The sequence below is a fragment of the Aedes aegypti genome, chromosome 3 (genome assembly GCF_002204515.2).
Source record: "Aedes aegypti strain LVP_AGWG chromosome 3, AaegL5.0 Primary Assembly, whole genome shotgun sequence".
In the NCBI taxonomy this organism is placed as follows: domain Eukaryota; kingdom Metazoa; phylum Arthropoda; class Insecta; order Diptera; family Culicidae; genus Aedes; species Aedes aegypti.
Window position 1 is genome coordinate 379,516,937 of NC_035109.1, and position 19,651 is coordinate 379,536,587.

Below are 19,651 nucleotides of genomic sequence, written 5' to 3' on the forward strand. Positions count from 1 at the left end.
GTCTAGCATTAAAGCAGCACGTTATTTCGCCAAAACCTGCTCGGAAGGAGCAGTAAAGGCAGCTATACGTTGAATGAGCATTAATTTCGTTGCCGTTCAGACGCATATAATGCACACAGCTAAAAAAATGTTGTAAAATTAAGTTTATTTTGATGCACATATTTGGAACATCAAAATAAACCTAAATTTCAACAACCAATCCATTATTTTTCAATCGAACTCACTTTAAATTTACACGATCATTTAATATTCAACCAGTTTTGGTTGAAAATTGAATGTATATTTATTTAATTTTACATGATGCTGTAAAATACACGAATTTGATTCATTTTTACAGTAGACTTCAGTTTACATCACATTGAAAATTAAATATTTTTTTCTGTGCAGTATGAATGCTGGTCCTAGTGCTCAGTGGTTACTTGGGTGGTCAATCGGCAAAGAAAGCTCTCAGTTCATAGCTGTGGAAGTGCTCATAAGAACACTAATCTGAGAAGCAGGCTCTGGCCCAGTTGGGACGTAACGCCAGAAAGAAGAAGAATTCATACTGTGAATGTTAATGAGTCCTTATTCATCTCTTCAATTTCTAACAACTTGTTATGATATTGAGATAAAACCTGAACGATCATCTAGATGAAGGCTTTAGGATCGAGAAACCATAAACATGGAAGGTAAGTAAGGAGGCATAAGGGTCAAAAATCAAAATTTTTACTACTGCGAAACGTTTGAAATGTTTCGTCAGTATTGAGTCAACTGGAACGGTACGCAATCAATTAAAACTTATTCTTATCAACAATTCGAAATATCGTAGGAATTTTAGGCAAATAAAACGAAATTACAAAACACTATTATTCATGCCACGTCAACCGATAGGACTTTCTTTCAATAAATGCAAAGCTCCAACAAGCAATTTTCAACAATTTCCCGACATATTTACAGATTTTGAAACTTACAACTAATTTGGCTAACGTTCGAATTAAAAGTGGTAGCACATTTTTGCTACCGCTAAAAATACAATACTGATCAACAGCTGGGAGGACGCATTCCCAACAGATTCCGCACCACTCGAAGGTGCCCGAGGTTTGAAGGAGCATGCTTCGTTAAACCGCTTGGCCGGTCCCATGCACCCGGCATAGCTCATCACATAGGCTATGTAGTTCTGTTCGAACGTTCCCCGGACTAGACTAGATCCCGGCCCGGTGGCAAATACAGCCACGTCTTCTCCTCCGTGAGTTTCATCACCCAAGTAGAAGGCCGATAGGTGCCGGTAGTCTATGGCGGAGCGGTTCATGGTTTCGACCGGAATCCAGGTGCCTAGGTGGGACGGATCGTCCGAACTGTCGTTGATACGATGCGTTTGGAATCCTGGACCGTTTGCGTACGTGATGGTTTCGTACGGCAGCTTATCCGGTCGATTAGCGTAACCTGTGAAGGAAAATTATTGTTTTACGAGGTCTTCTAATGCTAAATAAAGAAACATACCGAGAATGTCATTGCCTCTATCTGGATATCCATTGAACGTCATAGAATGCGAATGATCAGCCGTAACCATGATGAGCGTGTCGTCCAAGTCCACCATTCCCAACGCCCGCTCTACAGCGCGATCCAGTTCAACGACCTCCCTCAGCGCCAGATGAGCATGATTTTGATGATGAGCATGATCGATTCTTCCACCTTCAACCATCAACACGAATCCATTTGAATGCTTTCGTTTAAGCACCCTGATGGCCTTCTCAGTCATATCGGCTAGTGAAGGCTCTCCTGCTTCACTCGTATCCCGAAGGCGTTCGTATGACATGTGCGTATCGGCGAACAGTCCCATGAGGTAGTCTAAGTCATCTACCTCGGCGTTCATCAACTCGGCCGTGTTCCATACGTAGGTCGCCGCCGATCCATTTTTACTGACCAACCAATCTTTCACCAAGTTACGACCGTCCTCTCTGACGCAGTTCTTCTCCATAGACCCATTGAACTTGAATGCTGTCTTCAAGTGATCCGGAATCGACGCTCCAAAGGCAGCCCGTCCTCCTCCAAGAATCACGTTCATCTTATTTCCCGGAGCATTTTCAACCAACTGTCGAGCAATATCCTTGGTTTTGTTTCTCACATTAGCCGGAATTGTAGCCTCACACTCCCAATTCCTATTGAACGAATGGGCAAAGGTAGCCGCCGGAGTCGCATGCGTAACCCTGGTGGTTGTTACGAACCCAGTACGCTTCCCCACGGCCTGCGCCCATTCCATGATATTTGAAACGCTCGCCGCCACTTCGTTCGTAGCCGTTGCCGAGTAGTCCACCCCGATGTATCCGTACTTCGTCTTCACCCCGGTAAACATGGCTGTGGCCGTACCAGCTGAATCCGGTACCTGCCGGTCCGTGTTGTACGTCTTCGAAAAGCCCGAGTTCTCAAAATGATCGAAACTGAGAACCTCCTCCTCCCCCGATCGCCCCGCCAGTTGTCCCTTGTAGATTCGCCCGGTGCTGAGCGACGCAATGCCCATTCCATCGCCGACGAAGATGATCACGTTCCGCGCAACGCCTGCTCCGCTCTTCCGGTTCGGTTCGTACTGGAGGATCCGCTTCAGGTAGGATTCGGCCTGCTGCCGCCAGAAGAGGGCATCTGAAACGGCGGGAGAATAAGATGATTATTGACATGGTGTTTACTACTGTAACGCTGATGATTGGCTTATCGCAAACAAACTGTGGGGAAAAGTGCTGGTTCATCTCTCCATTCATGGAATAAACCCCACTAGCGATTGGTTGCCAGTAGGGTGACGCTTCACAGATTGATTGACATGGAAACAAATTTTACATTTTGTGATTGCTCGCGCGTGGAATCCCCCTCCAGATCAAGTGAGAAAACAACCAGTAGGCAATTTGTTTAACCCGTTCACAGCAGGGAGGATTCACGTGTTGAAACAAGTGCGGATGATCAGCATGGGATTAGTGGAGATAGTTATCAGTCAAATGACGGACGATTATGGTAGGGGAACGCCAGAAATTTAGTTTTCAATTTTTAACAACAAAAAAAACATGATCATGTAATAGTAAGCACAATTTAATGATCATGGCTTCAGCATAGTTTGAAGACAAGTCCATTTCAGTGAGAACAATGTACTGTGTAATGGAAGGAAAAATAACGTCACTGATAGCTTTCAAACTGTAAATAGCTTTACATGCGGTACGGTTATCTCAAATTCGGCCATGAATCGAAGGGTGTGGGTCAAGCAGAGTTATTGATACGGCAGGGTAAGTTCAAGGCCACAGAACCGTTTCCTTTATTCGATAGATGTAAACGAGTTTTTGAAAATAATATGTTCCATTCTTAAAATGATGTAACGATTCTCAAACCGACTTAACTACATGGAGTTAAGCTTCATCAGATCACCAATAAGCCATGTGTTTCGATACTTTCCGTTCAATTTTTTGTTGGTAAAGATTATTTCCTCCGAAACATCTTTCAATAAAAAGTATCGACACCTTGTTAGTATTGTTGTAAGTAACCTTAGCCTCGTTTTTCTTTAACATAATAATGCGAGGACAAACGATGGAATCATTATCGGCATTATCGCGAATCCAATAAGGTGTGGGCGGATCGCATCATCAACCAAAGGTGACTCTCAGTTCCTTACCTTATCTCACTAAAGCACTTCCATGACAACTGTGGTGATTCTGAGGTATACTCGGTCTCTAAGGACAATGGTTATCTAACTAATATTTCTTCCCTTCCCTGATGACCGTAAGGACGTGGCTGGTGCCGTTATTGACTTTTAATTTTTATTGACATATTTTAGATATTTTACTGGGATCAACACCAACGAGCCCATAGCAACAATTTTTGGTGGTGTTCGTTCAGAGAATTGCCAAGCATGTCAAAAACAGTTGTTACATTAAAAAGCATCACTTATTAAAACACGTGATGGCTCTGGTGAAAGATGTTTTCGGAATAAACATTTTCTCTACATCTCCGAACGTAGATTAACTTTGAGCTTGTTGTGATATGCATATTTTAAAATATTATTATTGGCAATTATGCCAATAGCTTTAGTTTCATTTAATTATATGCTTTAGTTTATTCAAAATCATATGATTCTTGAAAAAAGTGTAATTTTTATATCGACTAACTCCAAAATAAGCCTGATGTCGCCAGTGGGATTCAAAAGAAACGTAAAACAAATGTCATCTTAAGAAATTCTTGGTTTAAGACTCATTACGTCAAACTCTGGAAAATAACTGAAATTCAATGAGCTTAGTATACACCAAATTTCAGGTTATTTGTAGTTCGTCAATCAGATTTCTAACTATTTGAACTACCAGAAGATAAGTTACAAATTCCCAAACATGGACATTTGGTGTGTAAAATAGCATTCAGTTACTATTTTTTTGTAACTGATTGTATACATCATACAAAGTAATAAAGTATGAAATTTATATCGTCGTTGGAATTATTTGGAACAGCATTTTTTATAACTTCTTTTATAAACTGAGGTTTCTATTGTGTGGGCTTCCAATGGGTCGCGACGTTCTCAAACGACCGGTTACGGAACATGAGTCCGTTGCTCGATAAATACTTGTTTTTAATTATGAATCGTGGTTTACGGCTAACCAGCCGAGTGGAAGTTTAACAACTACCGAAAAGCTAAACATTACATATAATTTGCAATTGGATTAGATGGACAAATCGATGACAATAGAAACCTCAGCCAGCGCAGTTGCTGGTTAGTGTAGTGTGCTATTCCTATACCTAAAAAACAATGCGCTCTCGGGCTAGGCATTGGATATATATAGAAAGCATTGTGTTTGGATGGGCATCTAATTCTTCCGAAAGAGGTGCACTTTGCGAAAAAGGACCACGTGATTATTGAGCTGAAATCGAATTCAGGTTAACTTCTGCGTTCATGAGTCCTCTCATGGTGGTAACGCGCCCCAACTAGAGATCGGGGAGTCGTGAGTTCGATTCTCACTGAGAAGACGTGTAACTTTTTCGCAAATCTTCACATCAATTTGTCCATCTAATCCAATTGCAAATTATATGTAATGTTTAGCTTCTCGGTAGTTGTTAAACTTCCACTCGGCTGGTTAGCCGTAAACCACGATTCATAATTAAAAACAAGTAAACATAGGATTGCTTTGCGGTTTTCAGCAATGTTGTTCGTCTTAGAAATACCTATCGAGATTTATGTTCAGAATTTTTATAGAAGACAATGGGCGACCTCTGGCGATTTTCTTTGCAAAAGTAAGTTTTCCCATAGTAAATCCCATACAAACTTTGAATATAGTTTAAATATAGTTTCACCGATCAAGCTGAAATTTTGCACAGTTGTTATGGGACCTAAATGCAATCCAAAAAGTGAACTGGAGCGAGAATCTAAATTTTTCATATAACCGTGTCCCGGGCTAATGTACAGTCATCTCTCCGATAATGAAGGGACAGACCATTGAGCTAGGGAGATATCGAGTTACAGAACACTAATTTAGTGCAAATGCGATTCAAGGGACCATCGAGGCACGAACACCAACATTTACTATAGTTTTATAACTGGATATTGAGATACTGAGGGCGTGTAAGGGAGAGTTGACTGTGCCTAAGAGCCCACTTCAAGACAACATAAAAACCTTCAAGGACTTACAAACGCGTTGAATTCCCGAAGACATTTTAACCTAAATAAAGGTAACCGCTAGTGCAACATACGACTGATATGGCGAATTGATCTAGTGCGCTGATCAAGAAGGAGTTTATAGAAAGTTCTAGTTTGATCTCGAGGACACATTTCAGTGCATAAGATTTTTGGTACATAATGTTGTTTAATCTAAATAACAGTACGAGTCTCAAGTTGCGAACTTGACTATTCCGTATCCTCGACATTTTACAGCAATTCTGCTAGAAAACCAATCAGTTTTTCACAGGATGATCAATTTTTATATAATCCATGTCCTTTCTTTCTTTCTGGCTTTACGTCCCCACTGGGACAGAGCCTGTTTCTCAGCTTAGTGTTCTTATGAGCACTTCCACAGTTATTAACTGAGAGCTTACTATGCCAATGACCATTTTTGCATGCGTGTAATCCACGTCCTCTACATTGAAAAATTGTAAAAATATTAACTTTTACCATTGAAATCGCCACTGCACGGAATGCGAGTCGTGTTCTGAACTTGAGACAGAACGGCACTATGTAATCTTAGAATGAACCTAAAGTTTGAAACATATGGCCCAATGCACGAGTTCACTATTTGACGTTTGAGCGGTGCCTTGTTATTTATGTGACCATGGCAACGAGTGAATTCGGCACCGCTCAAACGTCAAATCAGTGAAGTACTGGACAGAATGAAGTTTGCATTGACAGTTTTTCATACAAAATGGTCAAGTTAGGAGGTCTAGATCTCGGCTTCTAGTGGTTAAATTGATCACCGCAGTTCATAAATAACATGAATTTTACTCAATTTATTCATAACACGAGCTCTTGACTTTTTGGAAATCTTCCATTTTACGAACAGTGGCATAAGCATATTTTGTAAATATTATTAAAAATATCAGTTTTACTGAAAAACTTAATTCTACTTTCTAATGTGCCTTAACAAACTTAACAGTTTTGTAGAAGGCCATGTTGCTCTAAGTATTTCCATTTATTAATTATTTCTATTTCAAATCATTATCATTTTCGTCAAAATTTTAGATTTGCGATAACTCAAAAGTTTGTTCATAAAATACTTTGAATTTCCAGCTAAGCAAATTTTATGTTACTTTCAAGTTGCGGTAAAAAAAATCAGGTTAATCAAAATATTAGAAGCTGAGATCCAAGCCGGCTAAAATTTTATACATTATGTATAACCTAAATCTTTTCCTAAAATCAAACAACAATGTTTTCCAAGTTTTGAAATGTTGTTGCTTAATAATATCTTGAAGTCATGTTTTACTTCTGAGCCCAAGTAACGCTAGTTAAAGTTTCAAAGCAGTTTGAAACTGATTTGTGTTTATTACGACACATTGACCAGAAAAGTTTCTAGGGAAATTTTATTTTAGTCCGTTATACAGCGTTAAGAACATTTCTGTCTTCAGTGTCGTGTACTAGACTCGACTTCGAATGTGTTGTTCGTGATCTTTGGCCAGACACACCCTTCCCGGTCCTCCCCCATAGATTACCACGTGGTTTATGGATAGCACCTTGTGCGAGATCGTCTTCTTCTTCTTCTTCTTTCTGGCGTTACATCCCAACTGGGAGAGAGCCTGCTCATCAGCTTAGTGTTCTTATGAGCACTTCCATAGTTATTAACTAAGAGCTTTCTATGCCCATTGACCATTTTTGCATTCGTATATCGTGTTGCAGGTACGATGACAATCTATGCCCTGGAAGTCGAGAAAATTTCCAACCCGAAAAGATCCTCGACCGGTGGGATTCGAACCCATGACCCTCAGCTTGGTCTTGCTGAATAGCTGCGCGTTTACCGCTACGGCTATCTGGGCCCCTGTGCGAGATCGTCATGCAGGAGAAATCAATAAATACAGACAGTAGGAGCAAACCTCAAAAAAAGAACCCTACACACTCAATCTGTTCGGTAAAAATTACTGGGTTTTGGAACTACCGAAAAAGTCAGTAAACTAAAAAAAAAATGTCAGAAATCGAAAAACAGAGATTTTTTACTGAAATTTTGCAGAGAGCTTTCTTTTTATATCATATATCGATAAAAAATAAAACATGGTGAAATTTGCTTTTAAATTACGCGTGGCGACAGTTTTCATTTTACTGATTTTTTCGGTAGTTCCAAAACCCAGTAAAATTTTACCGACCCCAGTAATTTAATCTAAGTGTGTAGGTCTTTTTTGTTGCTTTCAATGAACGCCCTCTACAATTTTAACAGCGCAGCAGTAAAAAGGCATGCTGTTTAGAACATTGCAAGATAACGCTATAAGGGATGATTCAAATATTACGTAACGCAAAATTTGCCAATTTTTAATCCCCTTCCTCCCTTGCGTTACAGCTTTTGTATGGAAAATTTTAAATTTTTATATGGGTCGTAACACTACGGAAGACTTCCGGCCTCACCTGATGCGTCACGTAATATTCGAACGATCCCTAAAGTCGTCGTATGTGTTCAGAGCTGTGATCAAGTGGCAACTTGGATCAGAAACAAACGCGAGAAGAGTGTTTGTTATGATTAAAGCTGCGACGTGATTGTTGTTACATTCATTTTGCACTCCCGTCATGCACGACAGCGTAACTACAGACAAACAGACGTAACACTGAAGAAATTTCCATCGACCACTCATTTAACGATCATTTCAAATTCCTATGTTACAAATCTCACAACCAGAGGCGCGCACATCGTTTTTCTTCGCGTTTGACGTTTCACACTACCGCCATCTGCCGGTTTTGTTGCACGAAACACCTTTTCGTGCAACATGCTCACCAGATGATGATGGTGTAAACTGGGCGATGGATTTTGAAGAAATTTGTTCTAAGTGTTACGTTTGTTTGTCTGTGGCATAACGTCCATGGTAGGCTGAAATGAGTGTTACGCTACTCTGGTCCACGTAAGGTGATACATTCATGGCAGCAGTACAAATGTATCAGTAGCAACCCGAATGTCACAAACGTCATTAATTACGTAAGGCAATTTTCGGCATTTATCAACCCCTCCTCCCCCCCATGGTAAGACTTTTTGTATACAAATTATAAATGAATTGTATGGCGCGTAAGAATTCACAAATCACCCCTCCCCCCATAAACCCTTACGTAATTAAGGGACGACCCCTAACAGCAATGCGACAATAGCAAAAAAAATGTACTATACGCTTCACTGGTATGGATGCATATAATACGATAGGATTGACGTCACATGCTTACAATCAAATGTGATGTTAACAGCAGTAAAGAGCCTGCCTTTTAATTTTGTATGCCGTGGGTAAGGTTTGAGCTCAAAAATCAAAAGACTCTATATTAAAATAGCAAAAGCGATTAAATATTATTTGCATAATAAGCTGTACTCGCAGCTTATAATTACTAACTAGTGAAGGAACATTACCATTGACACACTGACAAACAAACATGACGGAGCATTTTAGTACTCTGAGTACCGTTAAGTCTCGTGCGGCCTCCATTCATCGTACACTTATAAAGATTCCTACAGAAAATCCAGACAATTTTCACAAATTATTGTACCGTTTTGATTCATATTACGGACAGATTCAAATTCCGGACACTCTACTTTGTATGAGAAACATTCTATACGAAATGTTTCAATTTTTGCCGTTTGTAAGTCCATACTTTACAGGGTCGTTTTAATAAGCTTTTTCAATAAATATGTATGTAAGTTTGTCTCTTTAGTGGACTGAAGATTGCATTTGATGATTTCACTCTTCTAATAATGATTTTAATGAGCTGTCCGGAATACGTATCAGAGTGTCCGGAATATGAGGCAAAAATGAGGAAGCGTCCGTAATAAGAATCATCAAAAGCCCACACATTTCGATTTGTTTAAAATTATTCAAGTTGCGGAAGCATATTCTTTACCCACCATTCGAAAATTAAGTATATCCGACGCTTGATAGCACTGAGGAATCATACATAATGTTTTATTTTGTATGGTCTATGCTGAATTATACTTCCTTGAGGCCTTAAGTGTCCGTAATATGAATCGAAACGGTATTTTCAGCAAAAAAAAGATAAAACAGATGAAATTAAGTATATAGTTCTTGGCACAATGTATTTTGAAACACAAATGCACGATTTCAATAGTTATGATTCCTATTACCGTGTATAAGTGTAAAAAGCATGAATAATATAATATGGCAATATTGAATTCATAGCTTTGTCGTGATTTGACTACTTCATGTTTAGTTTTTAAGCAAATATGAAATGGTTTAGAAAATACAGTCAAATTTCCCATAACAATTTTAACCTTTCGGTCGTCGCGCGAATTTTTGTAACGCGAGTAGTCGCGCGTTGTACTTTGTACATCACCCTTGGTTTTGCACATATCTCAGGAGTCTGACCACTTAGAAAGATGACCTCTTCGGCAAAATTGTTCGGTAACTCAAGGGCTATCATTATTTTAGCCAAGAAATTCGGGATTTTACCACTAGGCGGCGCTAGTGAGCATAAAACTTTTGATTCGTAGATCTCAGGATCCTGGCCATCTTCGTCTTCGGCAAAGTTGTTCGGTATTTCAAGGACTATCATTGTTTGAGCTAGTTGATTGTAAATTTTGCCACCAGGTGGCGCTAGTGAGCATAAAACACTTATTTCGCAAATATCTCAGGAGCCTGATCACTTAGAAAGATGGCGTCTTCGGCAGAGTTGTTCAGTAGCTAAACTTTTTTCTTCGTATAATCCTTAAAATTCAATATTTTGTAAAATAATGGTAGTACCTGAGCTTCTGAACAACTTTGCCGAAGGTGCCTGTCTAAAAAGTCAAGATCCTGCAGTATTAGCAAAACAAAAATTTCAAGCTCACTAGCGCCGCCTGGTGGCAAAATATCATATTTCTTGGCGCAAATAATGATGGCCCTTGAACTGGTGAACTACTTTGCCGAAGACACTATCTTTCTAAGAGGTCAGGCTCATGAGATATCTGCAAACAAAAGTTTCATGCTCACTAGCGCCACCTAGTGGCAAAATTTTGAAACAACTGGTTCGAACAATGATAGTCCTTAAATAATTAAACAACTTTGCCGAACACGCCAATCTTCTAAATGGTCAGGATCCTGAAATATCTGCAAAACAAAAGTCAAACTTCCATGCCCACTAATGCCACCTAGCGGTCAAATTCCGAATTAAATGAGGTACCATCAGATAGCGCTTCACCTCCAGAACAACTTTACTAAAGACTCCAAGTTTCTATATTATCTGGATTTTGAGATATACCGATTTCAAACTGTGGTTCACTTGAACCGTATATAGTACGTTCATTATTATGCGTCTTCCATGTACATTTGTTGATTTTACCGTTTTATAAAGGGCCATACTGTGAATAAAAACTGACGAGTATTGTTCTTAAGAAGATTCTTGAGGAATACATTTTTTTTTGGTGTCGATAGATATCTTTGCATATAAATCACAATTGTTGTACAAAGTCGCGACAGCCCGAAGGTTAAAGAAAAAACATTTTTTTCGACTTTCATTATAAATTAGGATTAGAATTCCCTTAAAAATGAGTGCGCATACTACTAGCAACATAGTTGTTCCACCAACAACGCATCTTCAGGATACGAAATTTAACCATGACGAAAACTATACGCACAATATATCGTACGCCAGCGTGCATGGTAAATGGTGACATGACTTAACAGGTTACGAGGCAGTTTTTCTTGTAGCGTGCTTTTTAGAACGTTTTTACATTCTGTGTAAGTGATATTGAAAAAAAACTTCTCTGAAAATGTTTTCAAGTGCACAGGTCAAATAATTACAAACGTGATCTTGATTGATGTGGAGAAACAAAAAAGATTATCCCCCTGTACTTCAACCCTGGATTTTCACAACCTCAGGTCCAAACCCTACCATCAACTCTATTCTGAATCGATGATTAAATGACTGTATAGCTCATAGATATGACGCCTAAATCATTGGTTAGTGTGGTTTTCGTAGAGAGGATTCTTGTTGGTAACCCTATGATTTTGTAGGGTATAGCGTGATATACTTTCAATTATTTCGCAGTGGAAATCAATTCCTACATAAATATGATGTAGGTATAAACGACCTGATCGTAACACTCAGATGAATCGTCTTGAAGTAAGTCTTGAAATGGCTTGAGAACGTATGAAAGGATTGACGAAAGTTTTTCACAGCTACACTCCACAAGGAATGTGACATGTTAGTACGAGGAAAACATTTGTGAAAGTTCCAGAAATAATCGGGAAAACTGCTGAAGACCAAAGTAATTTTGTGTTTAACGCTAATATATTGAAATTTTGTTAAAACCATGTTTGCTTTGTCTGTTTAAAAGGTGTAACAAGGTGCAGTGCTACTTGGGCACTTTCATTTTTTACTTTGGGTTTTTTTCTCGGCCGAATTGTCTGAATCTTTGCAAAAAGAAGGACTTCAATACGACGCATATTGTGTCCAAAAATAAATCAGTAACATTTAAAAAACCCTACTGCCGAAGTGAATCAAAAGTGCCAAGAATAGGTTCCAGCTCCCTATTTTTCGACTTTTTTTTATTAAGAATACCCACGGGCCCTCCAAGCTTGTCCACATATATATGAACCGTGGCCAACATTATTTTGACATTTTTGGGAATATGACACTTTTGGGTTGTTCACATGAACTGAGTAGTTACTCATTAACGTGAGTTTAAGGTGAAACTCCGTTGAATCCACAAATTTTAATGTAAATGTAGTAGTAGGCACAACTTTATTCTCTTATTTCCGGGTAGTAGTGAAATTTAAATCAAATGTTCATCGTTGCCAGCAATTGATGGTCATTTTATATTTGTGATTGGCGTTTATTTTCAATTCGCTTTCAAACTGCTGGATGTCTTACAAACCTTCCAACGACACTGACAACACTGCAACAACGAAAGCGATCAAAAAATAGAAAAATAAAAAAGTGAAATATCCTAACATCGTGATTGTTTTGACCACGGTTTCGCTAAGTTTTGAGTTATATCTACCAGAAATCTTCTAGTACGTGTTCTTAAATATTCAATAAGTGAAAGTAAATCGTGCTGAACGGCCTACCTTTAGCAAAAACTAGGAAATTTAGTGAAAAATGTCCTTCGTTTGCAAGTGGATTAGTGTAAACAAGCACCGAAATAGTCGTCGTGCGTGTAGAAAATGACCACGAATCGTCAAATTTCGAGCATAATTAGTTGAGAAAATGAGTAAAATGGAAAGGTAATATAGTTATTACAGTGTTTTAGCAATTTGGCTGTGATTAATTACTGGTAAGTTGCATAATTTGAGAAAAAGAGCAAACCGCTGGCTGAATGTGTCTGTATGTGTGAGGAAGCCATCTTCCCTGCCATGACAGGGATTCTTTCCTATATGTCCTTAAGCTGGGTAAGGCGCATAATGATGGAATTGATTTTAGTGTGCTATCGCTCAAAAATTGCACGATTCCTAGAAATATGCAAGTAAATGCGTAAGTAATTGTGTAAGCCAACAAATAAAAGGATTAACTATCTTCAACGTGTTTTTGTTGTGAGCTACGGGGAATTCGTCTTTTGATGGCCAAAGAGCATTGAAGGTACACACACAGAGCAACACACAATATGTAAACAAGATTCAGACTGTAGTTCCAAAAAGTATATGCCCAAACTAGCAAAATCCTATTTGAGTTTTAAAAGATTAAAAATAATCTAAAACTAGATTGAGTATTGTACCATTTATTGAAATTCTGCTTAGCGGGTTCTAGTACGTAAAAGAGTTTGAAAGATTAGTCCTAAATTTGAAGGTTCGGTTCTTTCATTTGTCGGCTACATTTTTCCTTAGTACTGCTATATCTCATAAAATATTTGGAATTCCTCAATGCAATCTTCGGACGAAATGTTGTTCAAATCAAAAGGCATATATTTTGTAAGCATTTCAGAAAAATGGCACCTTTATACATTTTTTGGTCAGGATTCATAAACCGTTTGTATTTTAGCATGACTATCTTTTACAAAAAAAATATGCTGAAAACATGCAACTTTGCTAAAAGTTTCATAAGCCTGCGAAACTCATGTTGATTGGTCTCAATTTATGTATTACAAGGAGGAAACGATGGAGTTAAGCGTTACGGATCATATTGCATAGAAATGCATAAATTAGAAGCTAAATTTGTAAATCCCCACTTTACCGACCGACCCTCAAGTACCGCGCTGATAAAGTTTAAAACATTTACTGCAGTCTGAGCACTATGCACGAGCACGTAAGCTTCTTATTATGTGTTATTTTGAATCGCTAATGATACAATCAAATGGTCGCTATCAAAAGTCTCGAACTAACTGATCAAGTAATTTAATTTATTATATCACTATTTTTCCAGTCAATTTAACACAATATAGCTACATGTACGACATGAGTATAGTATTGTGTTGCGATTCCCGAATCGAGCTTCGGCCTGCAAATCTGAAAGTTTTAGGATATCTGTGACATATGTATATCATTAGTTCAAAAATGCTTGACATAATCAAATTCTAATGAAAATGAAATTGTTCTTCATTTCACTGTCTTAACCGTTTTGCCGTCGCGTGCTTTACCACCACCAGAACCAGTACGCTGTTGCTTTGTATGGCAAGCGGCAACCAGTGCTGTATACTAAAATACAGCAGCGCGACTACTGAACTGTTAAGACAAAGATGAATGGAAGCCACACTCCGATTTTTCAATAGCCTACATGTCTTATATACACTCCCGTGCAAAAGTTTGGGTTCACCCCCTCAAAAACATACAAACGTGTTCTGTTCATATCTCTGTGATTACACGTCCAATTGAAACTCTTTAAGCCGCATTCGAAAGGCAAAGAGTTATTCTTACCTCGTATGTATTTTTACAAACACATATTTTTAATTTTGTATACTAAATTTTTACTTAAAGTTGTGACATTTTTCAAAAAACACACTGAAAAATCATACCCAATTTCCTCAGCATTACGTCGACCAAAATTTTAAATCAAAGTGTCATTAGAATCGTTATCTTATATCATTTGAAGAGACCCCACACAATTTTGGCGGAAATATCTGGAAAGTATTCAAAATCAATGAAACAGTCAGCCAAGTCATCGTGCAAAAGTTTGGGTTCACCATTCAGTATGATGCAAATCGTGCAAAAGTTTGGGTTCACCTAAGCCACACGCACATCATTTTTATCATTATCTCTGCCATTTTCAACTGATTTTAATAGTTTAAAGCTTTTCTGAGCGCAAATAATGGCGCGTACATGATTGGTTTAAGATTTCACGGATTTAAGTAAGTTCAGGTGAACCCAAACTTTTGCACGATACACCATACTGAGGGGTGAACCCAAACTTTTGCACGATGACTTGACTGACTGTTTCATTGATGTTGAATACTTTTCAGATTTTTCCGCAAAAATTTCGTGGGGTCTCTTCAAAGAATATAAGATTACGACTCTAATGACACTTTGATTTGAAATATTGGTCGACCCAATGCTGAGGAAATTAGGTATGATTTTTCAGTGTGTTTTTTGAAAAATGTCACAACTTTAAGTACAAATTTAGTATACAAAGTTCAAAGAATCATTTTGGAAAAATACATACGAAGTAAGAATAACTCTTTGCCTTTCGAATGCGGCTCAAAGAGTTAGAATTGGACGTGTAATCACAGAGATATGGACTGAACACTTTTGCATGTTTTTTAGGGGGTGAACCCAAACTTATGCACGGGAGTGTATAAATCTATTGAATGAACAAATGTGTGATCATTTTCCGTTAACCACAGAAACCGCATTTGAAGAACTTAGCAAGCTTTCAAATATTAGGTTTTTATTTTTCCCGCGCAAGGTGTCTAAGCTATTTTGACAAGATTAATAATGTGCACAAACAAATCTCGCGTGATCTTCTCTTCTCTTCATTAATTTTCTCTTTGGCTTTGGTATTTTCAATCAGATTTGGCAATGATGCACAGCGGAGAACGATAATCCTACTAAAACAAGAATAACTGTTGAAAATATTTGCTAGGCGAAATTATTAGCAAAAGAGAAAATCTATTTGTGCATTGTTATGGTGCTCAATGTGAGAAATGGTTCAAACAGTTTAGATCAACATCGTTCCAATAAACAAACTGGATGCAAAACATTTTCCTCTGACTCTATGATTGATCACCTGTTCAAACAAATGAAGTCCATATAAACATTCTCACATTCCCATATGGAATATTTTGCTTGTTATGTTGAAAAACACATTAGTACCATTTACAGGCATTATTATCACACCGCAAGATAATTCCGTACCGCAAATCGCCGCGACATCAACCGTCACGAGATTAGCCTATTCTATTCTGATCAGATGCACTGAGCTTCACTTGCAAATGCATTGCATTATTGCATTGTTCGCACTCGCTAAAATCACGCACGTGTCTTTCACCGTTTGGCATCCATCCGAGCAAAAAATGATTTGAATTTAATACCAGCTTACTATAGTAAGCTCTTCATAAGGTGGTAATAAAAGACAAAATACAAAAAATCGATTCCATAAATTTCTATCAATTACAACTTCTCAATAACAAACTGAATTATTTTAATAATTAATGTTTAGCAAGCCTTTGTGAAACATTTATAAAAGCTCAGTGAATTGTTGAGTAGGTGTTGAATAATAAATTAATAGAAGTTCATGTTATATGAGGAGTGTCCAATAACAAACCTCGCTTTGCATATTTTCAGGAAATCTTAAAAAAAAATAAAAAAAAAATTATTAACTCATGATAATTTCGTGTGGTCCTCCTTAGGTCTCCATCCTGACTCTAGCTAATCAAGAATTAGCCGAGGTACTATACCTCAATTTGGTATGGCAATCGCTTGCTGTTTTCTTCTGATCGGGCATACTCAATGCACTTTAGATGAGCGGTTGACATTTTTGCATGGAATATTCCGTTTTTCTCAAATTAGGTCACAAAGCTAAACCACCTGGTCTCACCCCCTTAGCTATAAACTATTCAGCACTCACCATCACTGTTGGGCGATCGAAACGCCGCGCCGATCACTCCTCCAATATCACAGATTAGGACACACAAAAGCCCACTTAGCACCAATCTCCACTGGTTATTCATTGCTCTCGTGAAGGTCGCGTTACTTTCGCAAATGCTAAATTTCGTTGTTCACTAGTAAGTATACAATTTGACTTAGATTTGCGACTACGCTATGTTATTAGACTACACGAACGACACGCGATCCTCGTTGATTAACGATCCATGGCTCCTGGACTTTTACGCGCTAAAGGACTGTCTACGAATCCTGATCGTTTGGAGGTGACGGCAGCGAAGTCCACCAGAATCCTTTGTCTCCTTTCGTCGAGGCGTTCGGCAACTACTGACCTTCGCCGGAACGCGGCTACTTAAATACTGAACAAAACTTCCCAACTGATGCCGAGTACTCTATCTAGTATAACAACAGAGAGTTCCTTTCCCTGCCTCCGCAAGCCTTCCCGCCCGTTGGCTGTCTGTATGCACGAGTGGCAAATAGGGCCTGACTTAGTAGCGGGAGATGCGGAGAGAGCACCTGCGCGCCTCAATTAGTGTATTGGTAGGATGAGTTCCGTCAATCCAGCCGCTGGCTGATAACGGAGTCGCCCGAGGAGAGATCCTCTTCGACAAAATTGTCACAAAATGTAATGAAACGTGAGTAAACACACTTTTGTGCCGAAGAAGAATGGCAATCAAGAGTGTAGTGGGTCCAATGGCACGCACGAATCGGCTGCCAAGGGAGGCTAGGAGCACGTTTGTATGCGAAGCGATCTTGGCACTGAGTGATCATTCGAAGACCAGATAAGTTCATAGTGGCAATCAGTGAATGCGTTGTCACAGTGTTTCGGATCGTTGATTTCACGATCATAAAAGAATTTAAAACTTTAAAACTGTTGCATTTAGATATTTGGTGTTTTCGAAGGAAGCTCTTGATATGAAAAGACATTTCTTTTGGTATTATGAGCTTGATGATATGGGAAGATCCCCCAGTACCGGACAAAAAAACTATTGACTTTTTGTGGTCATAACTGGGCACTTATGAAAAATATTATTATTTTTTATAGCGTACAAAAATAAATTTGAACACATAAACATGAATTTGGACATTGCATTTTCATTATGTATATTAGTACCAATTTGACCATTCTTAAAAGGTGGCATCCAATACCGGACACAATCTGGAAATGCCTCGTATGCTGTAAATTTGTATATCATTAAATGTTTATACTCCAGGAATAGCACAAAATTTGTAATTCAATGGATATGCAACATTCACAAGAGTAATTTGAGTTTTACTTAATCTGCAAGTCGTCCATCAAAAAACATCTTTCATATATGATGAAACATAACACATTTTACGTGTTATTCAGAATGTTCATTCTTATTAATTTTTGCATCTTTGATACCCTGATCGATGAAATTTAATGTATTATGAAACACTAGTGCAAAAATTACAAAGTAATTATGTAAATATCAATGCATATTGAGAATGTCCAACTTACTTGTGGTAAGTTCAAATGTTGGTTTGACTTTTCTTTTTCATTAGAATTTTCATCGGCTGTGCACAATCCGTATCAAAGCATCCGGAATGAGAATCTTGAAAAGACTAATCTATTATTGAAACAATTTAAATCTATATCTATACATCTAATCTATAATTGAAACAATTTAAAAAGCGTAATTGAGATAAATAAATATTTACTTACTATTTCTAGAGAGCTGATTATGATGATCATTATGGTTCAGAATAATTTAGGGATTCTTATTTTATCATCAAAACGTATTCTTATTTTATCATCGTAAACGTAAAAAAAAAATCAGCCAAAAACTTTATACGAAACGTCTGTTTTCTATACAAATTCTACTGGGGAAATTGAAGAAATATGAGGATTTTGTTTAATTTAAGATTTAAGTATTATTTTTGGATTTTGTTTATATGATAGAAAATTAAATATTTTTTTTAGTTTGTACTTTTAGTACCATAGGTCGAGTATAATTTGGAAGTCTGCCCAGTAAAGCATCCGTGAAATGTTAAGGTTGGGCGGTTGTTAAAGCCCCAAAATGTGCGCACGTTGTTTATGACCGGCCCACCCAACCCTATTGTGTAAGCCACCCGGGTGCAACAAGCTTGCCGCATCAGCTTGTCGCATCGTCGAGGGAAACCGTGAATGAAGATTATGCAACATGGATAGAGCACATGAGCATGAGCATGAGCATGAGCATGATTAACCGCCCGCCCTTGCTACTCCGTTATTGCCAGAACAGCTGTCCTTACACAGGGAATCAACAGACGCTACTCAGGATCAGTAGCATCTTCAATGTGTAAGTACTGGTGCTCTCATTATTATAACAAACAATACCGGCGCCGGCTGCGTCCGAATGCAGGTCAATTTGGGAATGGGAGGGAAATGTTGACGTGTTACTTGCTTTATGGAAGCCGAGGAGTCCTCTGCACTTCCACAAGAAAACACTGGGAGTTTGGATATGGGAAAGGATTCGTTTTGGTAAACGATAAAGATATAATTTTATTACGTGAATCATATACACGGATGATCGATACCGATAGTGCGGTTACTATGCGATCCGGAAACGATCCGAATTCCGTCGCTCGCCCACAAAGGAGCATGCAACAGATTCAACGGATCAAACACAACTCGCAACACGGATAGAGCACATGGATAGCACAAAGAAAAAAAGATAGAGGAGAAAGAGATAGGAAAAACGCACAAGCGTAGGAGAACACATGCATATAATACAAATTAATACACACAAATAAGCATGTTTGTTGATTAAATCATTGTTTCAGTTTTTTTTCGTTATTATATTTACTTGTTCTCGTTAGCGAATACTCTTTGTTTATAGTTATTGATAAGTCCCAAGAATGATCGTGTAGAATATAGAAATGTTCTCCTGTTACTTTGTTATCGTTTGATGTTGTTTGCGTGGCGCAGTAAATGGCTGGGCATGGCATACCATTGGTACCTCGCGTACCTGCAGGAATAAAATAGACCCCTTTGTGCGGTCCTTAGCCTCTTGCCCAG

General features: G+C 38.3%; 1 protein-coding gene across 1 annotated transcript; it reads right to left on the minus strand.

Annotated features, from left to right (window-relative positions):
* Positions 1 to 904: 904 nt before the first annotated feature.
* LOC5567473 (alkaline phosphatase 4) lies at positions 905 to 17,043 on the minus strand. Its single transcript, XM_001657428.2, has 3 exons — positions 16,595 to 17,043; positions 1,480 to 2,616; positions 905 to 1,422 (listed from the first exon to the last, which is right to left on the minus strand). Exons 1-3 carry the CDS (start codon positions 16,695 to 16,697, stop codon positions 974 to 976), a joined length of 1,689 nt encoding a protein of 562 aa, XP_001657478.1. The 5' UTR covers positions 16,698 to 17,043; the 3' UTR covers positions 905 to 973.
* Between the last annotated feature and the right edge of the window lie 2,608 nt (positions 17,044 to 19,651).

Excerpts from the sequence above, each read along its gene's own strand:
- LOC5567473 (XM_001657428.2), bottom strand. The coding sequence starts at position 16,697 with ATGAATAACCAGTGGAGATTGGTGCTAAGTGGGCTTTTGTGTGTCCTA. Across the intron at positions 2,617-16,594 it reads TCGATCGCCCAACAGTGATG|ATGCCCTCTTCTGGCGGCAG; the intron begins GTGAGTGCTGAA and ends CCGCCGTTTCAG. Across the intron at positions 1,423-1,479 it reads TAGAGGCAATGACATTCTCG|GTTACGCTAATCGACCGGAT; the intron begins GTATGTTTCTTT and ends TTTCCTTCACAG.